The 15,678-nt window shown below is 47.8% G+C and overlaps 1 protein-coding gene across 2 annotated transcripts in view; it reads left to right on the top strand.

Moving 5' to 3' along the window:
• Positions 1-15,678, top strand: part of PSTPIP2 (proline-serine-threonine phosphatase interacting protein 2) — a 348,974-nt gene that overhangs the window by 220,982 nt on the left and 112,314 nt on the right. For both annotated transcript variants that reach the window (XR_014969634.1, XM_085629151.1), the window contains exon 4: positions 9,653-9,687. Coding sequence is in view for 1 of the 2 variants with exons in the window: in XM_085629151.1 (XP_085485277.1) it covers positions 9,653-9,687 (35 nt within the window). In the remaining variant the exon portion in view is untranslated. The remainder of the gene's footprint in view (positions 1-9,652; positions 9,688-15,678) is intronic.

Here is a 15,678-nt window from a genome sequence, read left to right as displayed (position 1 = left end):
AACCCTGGGGAACTCCTTTGTGCCTCTGTCTAGTCGCACGACTTCTGTCCACTTCCATGCCATCAATACAAGTAAGAAATTTGGCAGTAATAGGACGCTCTAAACTCTTTCTCCTGGCATAAGTAGATCAAGCTGCCAAATGACATTTTATATCCTGCAATCCCTGTGGGTAGTATTCCCTTGCCTAGGTGTCCCACAACGAGTGCTGGCCACCATTGCTTTAATGCTTTCTCGAAGCTACTCGCTATCTGCTTCAGCCCCTACTGAGTATCGATCATAGAGGTGCCCGACATCTCTTTAAGACACATTTCCAGAATCTACTTTCACCTGCCCTCAAGTCTGTACACTGGCTACCTGTTACATGCACCTTTAATACAATGTGCAACAGCCATCAAGAAACAAGACCAATTTCCCGTCAACATACAATCCACACTTATTGCCAAACAAGATTGGTACAGTAAAGGGCACTGCTAAAGATGGCAAGTGCTCTAATGGATGACCACATCTATGCTCACACTTTTCTGCAACTTCTCTTGCTTATAACACCGAAAGTTAGCTGAACTATGATTGGAACAGGTATCTATCTGATCCTCACACTCACACCTTGCAGACCAAAATCAGCTGATCCTGTTCAAATTACTTTATTAATGTCAAATACTTCATTGCTTTGCAGTTGGGGCTATCAAAGTGTCAATGTTGTTAGCTCTCTGGTCACTGGCACAGATGATGAGAGGAACTCTTTTTTTCTTTGTGACAAAGGTTTGATAGTGACCCTGATGATAGATGGCATTCTCTAAACCGCAGTCTTCTCCACACAACTACTGGGAACAGTGATGAGGGGTGTGGGGCCAGTGCTGATTCAGAATAAGGCTGTTTGTACTATAAGTGTGTCGCTGACTGGGTACATAATGACGAGGCAAGCAGCAATAATGTTTTTTTGTGCCAATCCAACACAGGGATGGTGGTCCGGGACCACTGGTCCCTATATCTTTACAGGCCGTGAACTCTGATCAGTGGATGCACTCATCTCTGCTGTGAGAAGAGGTACAAGGGCATTTACATTTCTACCAAGTAAGCAGGCATTCAAATGGAAGCTTTTGTTATCATTCAATAAAATGCTATGTATCTTCTAGTTGTTTATATTCTTAATATTGGCTTGCACTAATCTGCCTCTCCCATTCAATATAATGAACATTACTGGTAAATAAAGAATTGTAAAATGCAAGCATAGATGTGGGTGTCTTTGACTTCCCAGAGAAAAATGAGGATGCCACAGATCTAGAATTAGCCTGATTGGTCCCTGCTAAGGGAGTCCCTATAGTTAACTATGCTTATGGGAGGGATGGCGCAACTCCTGTCTGTTTTAGCTATTCTATTGGTCCACAGGTCAGGGTACATGGCTCAGGGGCCTTAGGAAAATCTAACCAGGAGGGATAAAACTCTCTTGTGGCTCACTTCACCGCTATCCTGGTACATAGACAGCCCCTTGGAACAGTGAGCCGAGTACAGTAAGGCGTCCATGTACACAGTGCAACTTCCTGGCCCAGTGAGCAAGTTAAGCAGCACATGGTTCAAAAATCCACCTGTCACAAAGGCAAGTTCCATAGCCTAATGAAAAGCAAGAGTAAAGCAAGCAGCTGATGATAAAGTGAGCTCCTTGATGTACTTTAAATAGCTCTGGCCTATTTAAATACCACTGTCGAAGCAGTCATTGGCACACGAATATCCACCGTGGAACATTCATCAGAAGCCTTGGCACAGTGGGCCACACTGAGCAGCTCATTTGGAAAAGTGAGCAGTCTAGCCGCAAAGAAAAGACTCCCAGCACAGTATTTAGGATAGACATGTTTTTCAGATGTGCTGCATTGCTGCAGGTTTGCAGTTCTTCTCATGTGGCAGATACTAATAGACATGTGCATGACTTGCTGCTGTGGACAAACATTGTTTCTGTCAAGAATTCCTGTCATACAAGGGAAACACGCCCTTATGTAAACAGGAGAGCTGTTACATAACTCAAGGGAAACACGCCCTTATGTAAACAGGAGAGCTGTTACATAACTCAAGGGAAACACGCCCTTATGTAAACAGGAGAGCTGTTACATAACTCAAGGGAAACACGCCCTTATGTAAACAGGAGAGCTGTTACATAACTCAAGGAAAACACGCCCTATAAAGGGAGGAACCGGGAGGTACAAGGCTGTCGGATATTGTGTTTACACCGACGTACCTGCTTCGTGAAGAGCAGTGTTCCGGAGTGGTGCTCCAGTAAGGCAAGAACGGAGGTAGGTCGAGTCGTTACTCCCTGGGCCGTGTCTTGCCCCATCGTCACCTGTGAAGGACCCGGAAGCTCTACCGGTCAACCATTGAGCTTCGCTTTTTGACTCGGCTGAGTCCAAGCGCAGTGGCGCTTTTGCTGGTTGGAGTCGTAACTCCCAGCCCGACCAGAGACACAGGGACTGCCAGCTGTAACGCACACCAGGAGGTGTTTGCCGCGTTACAGACTCGGAAGTCCACAGGATCGATCGAGCGGCTGCTCTCGGTTCAGTCTTCTTGCTTGTGATTGGGGTATCGGTGACGCATCACCAGGAGGTGACTCCGCGTCCCGGTGCAGTCTGAGGAAGAGGTTGAGCGGCTGCTCCCTTCAGGTAGAGACCCCGGCTGGGTGTTTCCCTGACTCCTCGATTCTCCCCAACACTCTTCGTGCCCCTCACAGCCTACCGATTGGCATTGTCGGCCATTTCATTTCTGCCCTCTGTTGGCATACGCCGGGATCGGCGTATATGCAGAGGACGGTTAGGACCATCCGTGCTGTGGGCTGGTAACGTACTTAGCCTGGAGGATTCCAGTGACTATAACTTTTGTTTGTTCTTTGTATTTTATTTGCCTTCATTAAAAGAACTAACCCTTCACAAGTGGTTGCGTCCTCATTGTCGTGTCTGTTAAACGATCCTGAGACGTTCAGGGCGTTACAAAATATCCGACCTTAATAACACTAACTGTCTCCCGGTCGATAACAGACATGGCAACACTTGATGATGTGCTGGCTGCTTTAGCGGCCATGCAAGTTGAAGTGGCTGCCTCTAGGCAAGAAACAGCCGATGTAAAAGCCAGACTGGATGCTATCCAATTGGACCCGCTCACGCCCAGCACCTCCCTCACGAACCAGACCCCTGCGGTAGTAGTGGAAATGCCGGTAGCCATCCCCTTGGCAACACCAGAGAGGTACAGTGGGGATCCTAACACAGTGCAGGTATTCCTCACACAAGTGGCGCTACATTTATCGTGCAAACCAAAGGCGTTCCCCACGAGTCAGGCTCGTGTGGCTTTCCTTATATCCTATTTGGCTGGAAACGCGGCACAATGGGCCGTACCTCTGGTGAGCAGGGACGACCCCCTCTTATGTGATTGGGGTGCTTTTCGCGAGGAATTCCTGAAGGTATTCGACAGAAGGGCTGACTCGTACACGGCGGACCGTGAAATGCTTGAGTTGAGACAGGGATCCAACGACCTGGTGCAGTATCTCAACGCGTTCCGAAGGCTGGTTGCGGAAACCAAGTGGCCTGTTGCTAAACAGACGGCGCTATTCCATCAAGGGCTGTGCGATGAGCTCAAGGACGCCGTGGCTCATATTGACCCTCAACCCAAGACATGTGAGGGCCTTATCAACCTGGTATTACGGCTGGAACATAGGCTAAGTGAAAGAAAGGGGGATCATGGGAGAAAAGGAAAATCCCTTCCATCCTATGTGACGGTGGGAAGTCCTGAAACTTCCACCGCATCCAAGGGAGAACCCATGGACATCAGCGCAATACGAGCGAGCCTCACAGCCACGGAGAAAGAGTCACGCCGTAAACAAGGATTGTGCCTATATTGTGGCAAAAAAGGCCACTACGTACGTGAATGCCCTGCCAAACCGAAGACGTCACGTTATCGGGCCAACCGGTCGGTAACAGCCGTGGTGGACATACCGGCGGAAAACTAGAGGACTCCAAGACCAGAGAAGGGGCATCTCGGAGTCACTCATCCATCCCTTCACTTTCCAACTCGGTCACTAAGGGACAACGACACCTGTTTATCACGGTGCACGTGGGAGTGCATGACCAGTGGATACCCGTTGTGGCCATGGTGGATTCAGGGGCCACTGGCACGTTTATGGACCACAACGAGGCATGCAGGCTAGGGCTAGTGCTTCTTCCCAAAGCAGTACCCGAAGACGTCTATGCGGTAGACGGAAGGCGATTGGTGACGGGGCCCATCGGACAGCACACGGGGGTCCTTCCGATGAGATATGGGAGGAACCATTTGGAACAAATAGATTTTAACATCATCCGAGCGCCCCAATATGGCGTCATATTGGGATTGCCGTGGCTACAGAAACACAACCCCTTTGTGGATTGGCCAACACATCGCATCGAAATGACGTCACCGTATTGCATCCTGCATTGTGGAATAAGAACGGAATCCCTTGACGCAGATGAGAGCGGGAGTCAGACGGTGGCTACAGCGGCAGAAAAAGATGTGGCTCTCCCCCAGGCTTATCACAGTTTTGAGGATGTATTTGATGAGGTGAAGGCGGAAGTGCTACCACCACATAGACAGTTTGACTGCCAGATCGACCTGGTGCCAGGGGCCAGCGTTCCCAGCGGCAGGCTGTATGCCCTGACGGAGCCTGAAAACGTGCATCTCCGGGGGTACCTGGATAAACTCCTCAAGCTAGGGTTCATCCGCCCGTCCAAGTCTCCGGCCGCCTCTCCACTCTTCTTCATCCCGAAGGCTAATGGGGAGCTGAGAGCCTGTGTGGACTTTAGGGCATTGAATGCGATAACCATAAAAAATCGGTACCCCTTGCCTCTCATCAGTGTACTTCTGGAACAGGTCAAGAAAGCTCGTATCTACACCAAGTTGGATTTGAAAGGGGCATACCATCTGGTGCGCATGAGGGACGGAGACGAGTGGAAGACCGCCTTTAAGACCAGGTTCGGCCTTTTTGAGTACCTCGTCATGCCGTTCGGTCTGTGCAACGCCCCGGCAGCCTTTCAGTACTTTTTGAATGAGGTATTCAGAGAGGAGTTGGATATCTACGTGGTCGTATATATCGACGACATCCTCATCTATTCGTCCAGTGTGGAGGAGCACGTACACCACGTCAAAGCTGTGCTCCAAAAGCTGAGGGAAAACATGCTGTTTTGTAAACTCAGCAAGTGTGACTTCCACGTCACATCCGTGGAATTCCTCGGAGTGATGCTGAGTCCAGAGGGACAGGAGATGGCAGAACGAAAGATCAAGGCGGTGAAAGAATGGCCGGTGCCCCAAAGCGTGAAGGACGTCCAAAGTTTCATTGGCTTCGCCAACTTTTACAGGCGGTTTATAGATGGATTTTCAGGAGTGGTGGCCCCAATCACACAGCTACTGAGGAAGTCCAAGGAGTTTGTCTGGTCCCCTGAAGCGAACAAAGCCTTTGAGGCCCTGAAAAGCGCCTTTGGTAAGGCGCCGGTGTTGGCTCACCCCGATCCGGATCTCCCCTACGTGGTGGAAGCGGACGCGTCGGATGTGGCGCTGGGGGCTATCTTGTCCCAACGCAACCACGACACAGGGGTGCTTCATCCCGTTGCGTACATGTCCCGCAAACTCAACGACGCCGAACGCAACTACCATATTGCGGAGAAGGAGCTTCTCGCAATCAAGGACGCCTTCACCGAATGGAGGCATTGGTTGATGGGGGCAAGACATGTGGTATCGGTGTACACGGACCATCGGAACCTACAGTTCATGACGGCCACTAGACACCTTTCTCCCAGGCAGCTGCGGTGGATGATCTTCTTTGCGGGGTTCAACTTCCGCATCACATATCGGCCGGGGACGGAAAACCGGAAGGCGGACGCCCTGTCCCGTCAATCTGCAGTTAAGGAACCATTGCCTGCAACCGAGCGTTCCATCATTTCCCCGAGGATGGTATTGGGGGTTATCCAACCGGATACTTTCCTGAGGGGAATAAAGAGAGGGATCAGGTCATTCGCATGGCGGAGGTGGCTCCTCAGTCACAGAGAATGGCAGCTGAAGGACGGGATACCCCTGAAGGGCAGGTGCCTATTGATACCCACGCCTAGGCTAAGGAAACAAGCATTCATCTGGTGCCATGACTCTCCATGCGCAGGTCATTTGGGCTTTGAAAAAACGGTGGCTAGCATGGGACGGCATTTCTGGTGGCCAACCATGAGAGTGGATGTCAGGAGGTGGGGACAGGAGTGTCCTACGTGTGCTACCATGAAGGCCGACCATGGCCGAACCCAAGGGCTCTTACATCCACTTCCGACCCCGGATAGACCATGGGATAGCATATCACTGGACTTCGTGGTGGGCCTACCGGTAGACCAGGGGATGACGGCAATACTGGTGGTGGTGGATTACTTGACGAAAATGGGGCACTTCATCCCCTGCAAGAGAGTCCCTACGGCCGGGGAATTGGCGTCACTACTCCTAAAGAATGTGGTACGACTGCATGGATTACCTGGGGTGATCGTGTCGGACCGGGGGTCGCAGTTTACTGCGCAATTCTGGAAGACTTGGTGCACTGCGCTGCATGTTAAGACCGCCCTGTCCACCAGCTACCACCCTCAAATGGACGGCCAAACCGAGCGCCTGAACCAAACGCTCAAACAGTATCTGCGATGTTTTGTGGACCAGGGCAGGGAAGAATGGGTCGACTTGCTATGGGTTGCAGAGATAGCCTATAACAACGCCACTCACAGCTCCACACAGTCATCTCCGTTCTATAGCAACTATGGCCAACATCCCAGGTTCTTGCCATTTCTACATCCGTTCAGAGAGGACAGGATTCCCGCCACAGCGGACAGGGTGGCACACATAAAAGACACGTTGATGCGCTCAAGGGCTGTCCTAATAGAGGCCAAGAGAAGATACAAGGCTGCGGCAGATAGGAAGAGAAGGCCCGGGCCACTGTACCGCACTGGAGACTACGTCTGGATATCCACAAGAAACATGAGGTTTCGAAAGAACAGTGTGTTCCATCCCAAGTACATGGGCCCCTATCGAATTACCAAGTGTGTGGGTCCCGTGAACGTGAAGGTGTGCTTGCCCCAGTCATTGCGGATACACCCTGTCTTTCATGTATCATTGCTCAAACCAGCACCCTCCAAGCCGTCTGGGACACCTAGGCCGGTATGCGTGGAGTCGGAGGTGGAGTATGAAGTGTCGGGCATACGGGCGTCCAAATGGCGCAGGGGGAAGCTGTGGTACCTGGTTGCGTGGAAAGGCTATGGCCCGGAGGAGCATTCATGGGAACCGGCTGAAGGGGTTCATGCTCCGCGCTTGGTCTCCTTGTTCCATCGGCGTTTTCCTGCCAGCGCTGGACCCGTGGGGAGCCGCTGAGAGGGAGGATGTACTGTCAAGAATTCCTGTCATACAAGGGAAACACGCCCTTATGTAAACAGGAGAGCTGTTACATAACTCAAGGGAAACACGCCCTTATGTAAACAGGAGAGCTGTTACATAACTCAAGGGAAACACGCCCTTATGTAAACAGGAGAGCTGTTACATAACTCAAGGGAAACACGCCCTTATGTAAACAGGAGAGCTGTTACATAACTCAAGGAAAACACGCCCTATAAAGGGAGGAACCGGGAGGTACAAGGCTGTCGGATATTGTGTTTACACCGACGTACCTGCTTCGTGAAGAGCAGTGTTCCGGAGTGGTGCTCCAGTAAGGCAAGAACGGAGGTAGGTCGAGTCGTTACTCCCTGGGCCGTGTCTTGCCCCATCGTCACCTGTGAAGGACCCGGAAGCTCTACCGGTCAACCATTGAGCTTCGCTTTTTGACTCGGCTGAGTCCAAGCGCAGTGGCGCTTTTGCTGGTTGGAGTCGTAACTCCCAGCCCGACCAGAGACACAGGGACTGCCAGCTGTAACGCACACCAGGAGGTGTTTGCCGCGTTACAGACTCGGAAGTCCACAGGATCGATCGAGCGGCTGCTCTCGGTTCAGTCTTCTTGCTTGTGATTGGGGTATCGGTGACGCATCACCAGGAGGTGACTCCGCGTCCCGGTGCAGTCTGAGGAAGAGGTTGAGCGGCTGCTCCCTTCAGGTAGAGACCCCGGCTGGGTGTTTCCCTGACTCCTCGATTCTCCCCAACACTCTTCGTGCCCCTCACAGCCTACCGATTGGCATTGTCGGCCATTTCATTTCTGCCCTCTGTTGGCATACGCCGGGATCGGCGTATATGCAGAGGACGGTTAGGACCATCCGTGCTGTGGGCTGGTAACGTACTTAGCCTGGAGGATTCCAGTGACTATAACTTTTGTTTGTTCTTTGTATTTTATTTGCCTTCATTAAAAGAACTAACCCTTCACAAGTGGTTGCGTCCTCATTGTCGTGTCTGTTAAACGATCCTGAGACGTTCAGGGCGTTACAGTTTCTCAATGCTCTTGAAGACCCTGAAAATTGAGTTATTTCATGAGTTCCCCTTCAGATCTGCCTGTAAAGTTTATTGCTTTTGACTAATCTGCATTCTATTGCACCACGGTAAGCCAGGATGACCCTTTACAAACTCCTCTTCTGGCTGAGGTGCTAGAACTCTTGCACACCTCCAGAGATAGGGCCTAGCTCATCAAGTATGCCCACTCTGTAAGATCTGACAGGAATTATGAAATTATGCATAACTACTTTTGTTGCTAGTAAGTGCATGGTAGTATTCTAAAGATTAGAACTGTGGATTACAACATAACGCAGAGAAAGTAAGAAGAATAAACAGTTATTAGTATTAATCAATGGTAACCTTCACATCGCTAGTAATGCCAGATTCAAACTAATTCACTCTAACTTCTTGCATCGCACATACCTCACACCGGAAAGATTACGCAAAATATTTCCAAATTGATCACCAGCTTTTATTAGGCGTGGGATCCCAGAGCCACATTTCAACGTGTGACCTGGACGTTTCAACGTGTGACCTGGACGTTTCAACGTGTGACCTGGACGTTTCAACATGTGACCTGGAAGTGCGGCCCCGCAAGGACATACTGCCTGCCGGGGCCAATACCACTCCCAAAAAATGGGAGAATTAGATTCAGTTTTGCTGCTCTGGGATTAGTGCTGGGTAAACATAGATAGATCAGTGATACATTGGCTATCCCATAAATCCCCTATTTATGTATACTGGCAAAAAGATTTGAGGGAATGGGAACTGGCAGATGAAAGAAGAGTGAGGGCAGTGCGCACTGAGGAAATAGTAGAGGATGACCTACAAAAGTCGGGGACATGCTGGATGGGCTGATAGAGCCTGGAGCGGATGCAGATACCAAGCAAGAAGAGACATCAAAGTATTCGAGTCACCTGGCGTGACATATATAGTAGCTTGTGTGTCTTCTTTTGACGGGAGGGAGGAGGACACAAGTACATCCACAATATCTTCCTATCTGTTGATTGGGATAGACAACACCAAAGTTGGGGAATACTGCTTTCCTGTTATACATGTGTGCTATTGTGTTGGGAGGAAATGGGGGGTGGTTTGGTTGACTTTATTGCATGTAATGTTTGAAGTCGCCTCTGATTGCTGTTGCCTGTAATCAGGCATGTAACTCAATAAAGATATATTTAAATAAAAAATCAATGGTAACTTTGTATTGTTTATATTCTAGCACACTGAAGAGGTCCCTTGATGTCTTCAAGCAACGTAAGTTACTCATTTTCATCCCTAATAACAATGTATATGCTGTGGTATTTGCATGCTCAGTATCATAGGTTTTCTGTCTTAATGCCATCTATTATCTGTGACCCACGCCCACTTTTCTGGATATCAGAAAGAATTGGAAAGATTTAGTTCAGCGGTTATCTTGACAATCTTGGATAGATATGACACTTTGTTGACCAACGTTGGACACGTTTGCCATAAATGCTTCCACTCACCTTATGATCAATGCTGGAGTTTAAGGAAGAACAGGGCAGCTGCATAAATGGGACAAGCTCATGATGCATGATGTACTTGGAATGATGTGTGTGGTAGCTAATGATCATACAGATATTGGTGTTGGTGGAATGTTGGAATTGGATGCGTCGATTTGGTCACTGGGTGCCCTCACAATACAAATATTGATCGAAACACTTAATTGGAAGTGCAGTGAGACCAGATGCAAACATAAAAGGGTAAAATGCGATCCCGTATAATTTTAGGGAAGCTGAAAAAGAAGCGGCAGTTTTAAAGCTCCATCTTTAACTTCATTCAGACACGTATTAGTGTCAACTTAAACTAACATTATAAATATCCTTAAAACCAACAAAACTTGTCAACAGTATTACAAGCATTTTTTCTTAATTCCAATATACCGCTGAGCCTAAACAATGTGGTTCAGTGCGCCTTTAACTATACAGCCTAAGAAGTAATTTATACTTATTTGTGCTGGGCTAGTTTTACAATATACATGCTTTATAACACATCTGTGCTGGTGTGTAGTTTTATAATACACATGTTATACAGCACGTCTGTGCTTGCCAGTAGTTTTACAATACACACGGTATACAACACGTCTGTGCTGGTGTATAGTTTTACAATATACATGCTATACATCACATTTTACAATGAGACAGAATTAACAGAAACCGTCTTTTTCCTTCACAACATCTGCAGTGTATCTGCTTTCCTAAGTCACTCAGCCAGCACTCATAATTATTTCAGCAGATCCAAATAATTAATACTGCAGATCACCACAATTGTTGGCACTTTGCAAATGCCACTAATGAACTTGAGGAGAATGAGTTTGAAGAGGGTGGCCTGAGTGGTATACATTAGGAGATGGTCCCCTCCCCCATGGTCTAAGAGTAGTGAATTGGGATGCTAATGGACTGAAAAGGCTAAGGAGGACAGGAAGATTCAAACAAAGAAGAGAATGAAGTATCCAAGAATGCTGACTGTGCTGGGAGGTGATCACCATTGACAAATAAGTACTGATGCAAAAGGAAATGTGCTGGGGCACCCCTCGGGAGGGCTGTTCACTCTAACCTCTACAAGGATAGCAAAAGATGTAAAATGTTTGTCCTCAAAATGTGAATAGTTGCATATTTGTAAAATAGACCTTCACCAAAATTCAACAGATAGTGATGTTTTGATTGTGGTAAATGTAAATGTCCATATGGAAGATAATATTTATAATGAAATCCAACTGAGTTATTATTTAGACAATGTGCAGGAATGCATGTATGTTTATCCAAAGGGCTTGATGTTTATAGTGAGTGATTTGAATGTAAGAATTATCCCAAGTAATGGTTGAAATTACTTTGATGAGCTTTTTAAGGCACACAATATCAAATTGGCAGCTATTCCCGCTAGCAGTTGTCTAAAGATGGATAATAAGTGGGCAAAATTGATGCAAAAGTTAGGTCTAATTTGTTTAAATGGTCGCTTTCTAATTGACTTTCCAGCCACCCAAACCTTTCATATTGGATCTCTGAAATGCCCAATAGATAATGTGTTTCTCACACTATGATATTTTCAGTTCATTTCAGATTTCAGTATCTTAATAGCAGAAGGTAGTGATCACCTTCCAATTCATGCACAATGTCAACTGATGTTCCTTAGGGAAAAAGAAGGTGGTGGTTACAGATATTACCAAGAAGTCTAAAAACACAGATTATTACATTTCAGTTACGTACATCCAGTCTGTAATCTCTGCAGGCGCAGTATTGACAGTCGTCCTTAGGTCATGTCTTGGAGTGCCAAAGAAGGTACACCGTGAAAGGTCCCATGTATCCTTATGTCTAACCTTCATGGGCATCAATAGAAGTATAGCTGCTTTCTACCATATACAGCTTCTTTCTACCAGTCCTTATACCTGTCAGGGTGGCCTTGCCACAGTAAAGTGCCACTCTTCTTTTAGCAAGCAGTAATAAAAGGGCAGTGTACTTCTTACATTGTATTTGACATATTCCAACAGAGCAATGAGTTAAGTGGTTGGAATAGCAGCTTCAATCATATCCATCACGGCCTCCATTATCTCAGGCTAGTAACCTGCTGGGCATAGCCAAGCCAGGTGCAGAAAGTAGGCCTTCTGGTGCACTTTGTAGAGTCCTAGTGGTAAGATCCATACAAAAACAATGGGGTGTACAATGTTCTACGAAGAGACTTGGCATTGATCAGCCTCGATTTGTAATTTGGTGAAATAGCAGCGGTCATGGAGCAGCAGATCTTCCACTGCTTGGCACTAAGCAACACCTCTAAGTCAGTAGATAACTTCTCTTTAGCACTGGGACATGCACAGGAGCTTCCCTTAGGATTACGGAGTATAATCAGGATACCCGTTTTCTGGAAGAAAGGAGCGTCCATCACTTTCGGTAGTGATGCAAATGTAGAAGAGTAGAGGGAAATGCAGGGTTAATCTCCTTCCATGTTTATAGTATTTACAGTGTACTATAGGAATATATCTAGCAGGGTGTGGTTGCACATTTGTCGTATGTTGGCAGCATACACAAAGTGATCCATGGGGTATAAATCCAGAATGTGCAAAGGTTTAAATGTGTTAGTTGTTTTACTGCCTTTGGTTTGCACATAAAGGACAGTCTAGAGTTCAGAGCAGGTGGAATTCTGGGTGCATATAGCTGGTTCAGGGAAGCTCTACTCCTGAGTCTGTCCCAGGGCCAGCAAGTGCATTATAGGACTAAATAGTGTTCATTTCTCTCCTGGGACGCTTGACAAGCTTGCAGAGTACAGTGTTAGGTGGAACTGGATTAGCTATGTCAATGTTGGTTGAATCATGCGATTAGAAAAGCAAGGAATGATACCAGAAGTGCGCCAAGTGGGTGCCTGAGCTCACAGATAATCCAGCTCATAAGCTGTGGTAGCTAGCCCCCGCTGATGAAAGGGGAGAGTGAGCATTTCCCATTTTAATTGTGGTTATTTGCCAGTCCAAGCAAGTCTGATCATGCAGGAGCAAAATTGATTAAAGAAATACTGTGTAAGAGGAATAGATATATTCATAAACTGGTATAGAAGCCTCAGGAGGACAGACGTTTTCACCACAGCCAATTTACACGCCAGAGACAGTGGTAGTTTAATCCATTTCGTAATCTGGTCTTTCAGGTTAGCAGCAGCTCTACCGTTATTCTCCCCAAAGTTGTTTCAATGTCTCTGCTAATGCAAACCCTAAGGTATTTGACAGACGTGGTAAACAATTTCAAAAGAAATTCAAGGAGACACTCAACAAAGTGAGACGAAAGACTAATGTTTTAATCCTGTTAAGAGATGCTATGAATTTGAATTACAGAATTCCCAAATTATGGGTAGGTTGTTAAGAGCATGGTCTCAAACAAATAAAATTACATTGTTGATGGAAAGCGACACAATGAGGCACTTTGGAGTGAAGCTGAGGCCTCTCTCTGAATGGCTTGATCTTAGCCGAGCAGCAATAGGCTCGATTGTGATCACAAATAATATCCGGAGAGAGCGGCATCCCTGTCCAGTACCTCTGGACATTCAGAAAGGCGCTTAAACCAGCCCATTCTGTCAAATGCACACTACAGATCCAATTGAAAAAGTTGCCCTCTAAACTAATCCTTTCTATTAATAGAAAATGAACATTCATTCCAAAGAATCAAACACTATGGAGGCATCAGGTAATGCAACAACTGCAATACCTGATGTAACTGCAGTAACTTGTGGATAAGGGAGAAAACTGTGTGAAGGTTATGGGATGCAGACCCCCACGGTATGAATCCAGATGGGTTCAGTCTAATCAACCTATGGAGCAGGGAAAGGAATTCTGTTAGCTATCAGTTTCTCTAGGATTTTATTGTCAATGTTGATCATTGACATCGGGCAGTATAAATCGCAATGTTTAGGCAGTTTGTCGGGCTTAAGGATTGTGGCAATCAGGGTCTAACGAAATGAGGGTGGAGGGTCCATATATATTTCACATTGCCAGTAAATAAGGTGCTAATGTCGGACCGTATTCCTTGTAGAACAACACTGGTATCCTGTAACGCCCTGAACGTCTCAGGATCGTTTAACAGACACGACAATGAGGACGCAACCACTTGTGAAGGGTTAGTTCTTTTAATGAAGGCAAATAAAATACAAAGAACAAACAAAAGTTATAGTCACTGGAATCCTCCAGGCTAAGTACGTTACCAGCCCACAGCACGGATGGTCCTAACCGTCCTCTGCATATACGCCGATCCCGGCGTATGCCAACAGAGGGCAGAAATGAAATGGCCGACAATGCCAATCGGTAGGCTGTGAGGGGCACGAAGAGTGTTGGGGAGAATCGAGGAGTCAGGGAAACACCCAGCCGGGGTCTCTACCTGAAGGGAGCAGCCGCTCAACCTCTTCCTCAGACTGCACCGGGACGCGGAGTCACCTCCTGGTGATGCGTCACCGATACCCCAATCACAAGCAAGAAGACTGAACCGAGAGCAGCCGCTCGATCGATCCTGTGGACTTCCGAGTCTGTAACGCGGCAAACACCTCCTGGTGTGCGTTACAGCTGGCAGTCCCTGTGTCTCTGGTCGGGCTGGGAGTTACGACTCCAACCAGCAAAAGCGCCACTGCGCTTGGACTCAGCCGAGTCAAAAAGCGAAGCCCAACGGTTGACCGGTAGAGCTTCCGGGTCCTTCACAGGTGACGATGGGGCAAGACACGGCCCAGGGAGTAACGACTCGACCTACCTCCGTTCTTGCCTTACTGGAGCACCACTCCGGAACACTGCTCTTCACGAAGCAGGTACGTCGGTGTAAACACAATATCCGACAGCCTTGTACCTCCCGGTTCCTCCCTTTATAGGGCGTGTTTTCCTTGAGTTATGTAACAGCTCTCCTGTTTACATAAGGGCGTGTTTCCCTTGAGTTATGTAACAGCTCTCCTGTTTACATAAGGGCGTGTTTCCCTTGAGTTATGTAACAGCTCTCCTGTTTACATAAGGGCGTGTTTCCCTTGAGTTATGTAACAGCTCTCCTGTTTACATAAGGGCGTGTTTCCCTTGTATGACAGGAATTCTTGACAGTACATCCTCCCTCTCAGCGGCTCCCCACGGGTCCAGCGCTGGCAGGAAAACGCCGATGGAACAAGGAGACCAAGCGCGGAGCATGAACCCCTTCAGCCGGTTCCCATGAATGCTCCTCCGGGCCATAGCCTTTCCACGCAACCAGGTACCACAGCTTCCCCCTGCGCCATTTGGACGCCCGTATGCCCGACACTTCATACTCCACCTCCGACTCCACGCATACCGGCCTAGGTGTCCCAGACGGCTTGGAGGGTGCTGGTTTGAGCAATGATACATGAAAGACAGGGTGTATCCGCAATGACTGGGGCAAGCACACCTTCACGTTCACGGGACCCATACACTTGGTAATTCGATAGGGGCCCATGTACTTGGGATGGAACACACTGTTCTTTCGAAATCTCATGTTTCTTGTGGATATCCAGACGTAGTCTCCAGTGCGGTACAGTGGCCCGGGCCTTCTCTTCCTATCTGCCGCAGCCTTGTATCTTCTCTTGGCCTCTATTAGGACAGCCCTTGAGCGCATCAACGTGTCTTTTATGTGTGCCACCCTGTCCGCTGTGGCGGGAATCCTGTCCTCTCTGAACGGATGTAGAAATGGCAAGAACCTGGGATGTTGGCCATAGTTGCTATAGAACGGAGATGACTGTGTGGAGCTGTGAGTGGCGTTGTTATAGGCT

Source organism: Triturus cristatus, chromosome 2_1, assembly GCF_964204655.1.
Source record: "Triturus cristatus chromosome 2_1, aTriCri1.1, whole genome shotgun sequence".
NCBI classification, from domain to species: domain Eukaryota; kingdom Metazoa; phylum Chordata; class Amphibia; order Caudata; family Salamandridae; genus Triturus; species Triturus cristatus.
Note: the sequence above shows the minus strand (reverse complement) of the source record. Positions and strands in the feature narration are given on the sequence as shown.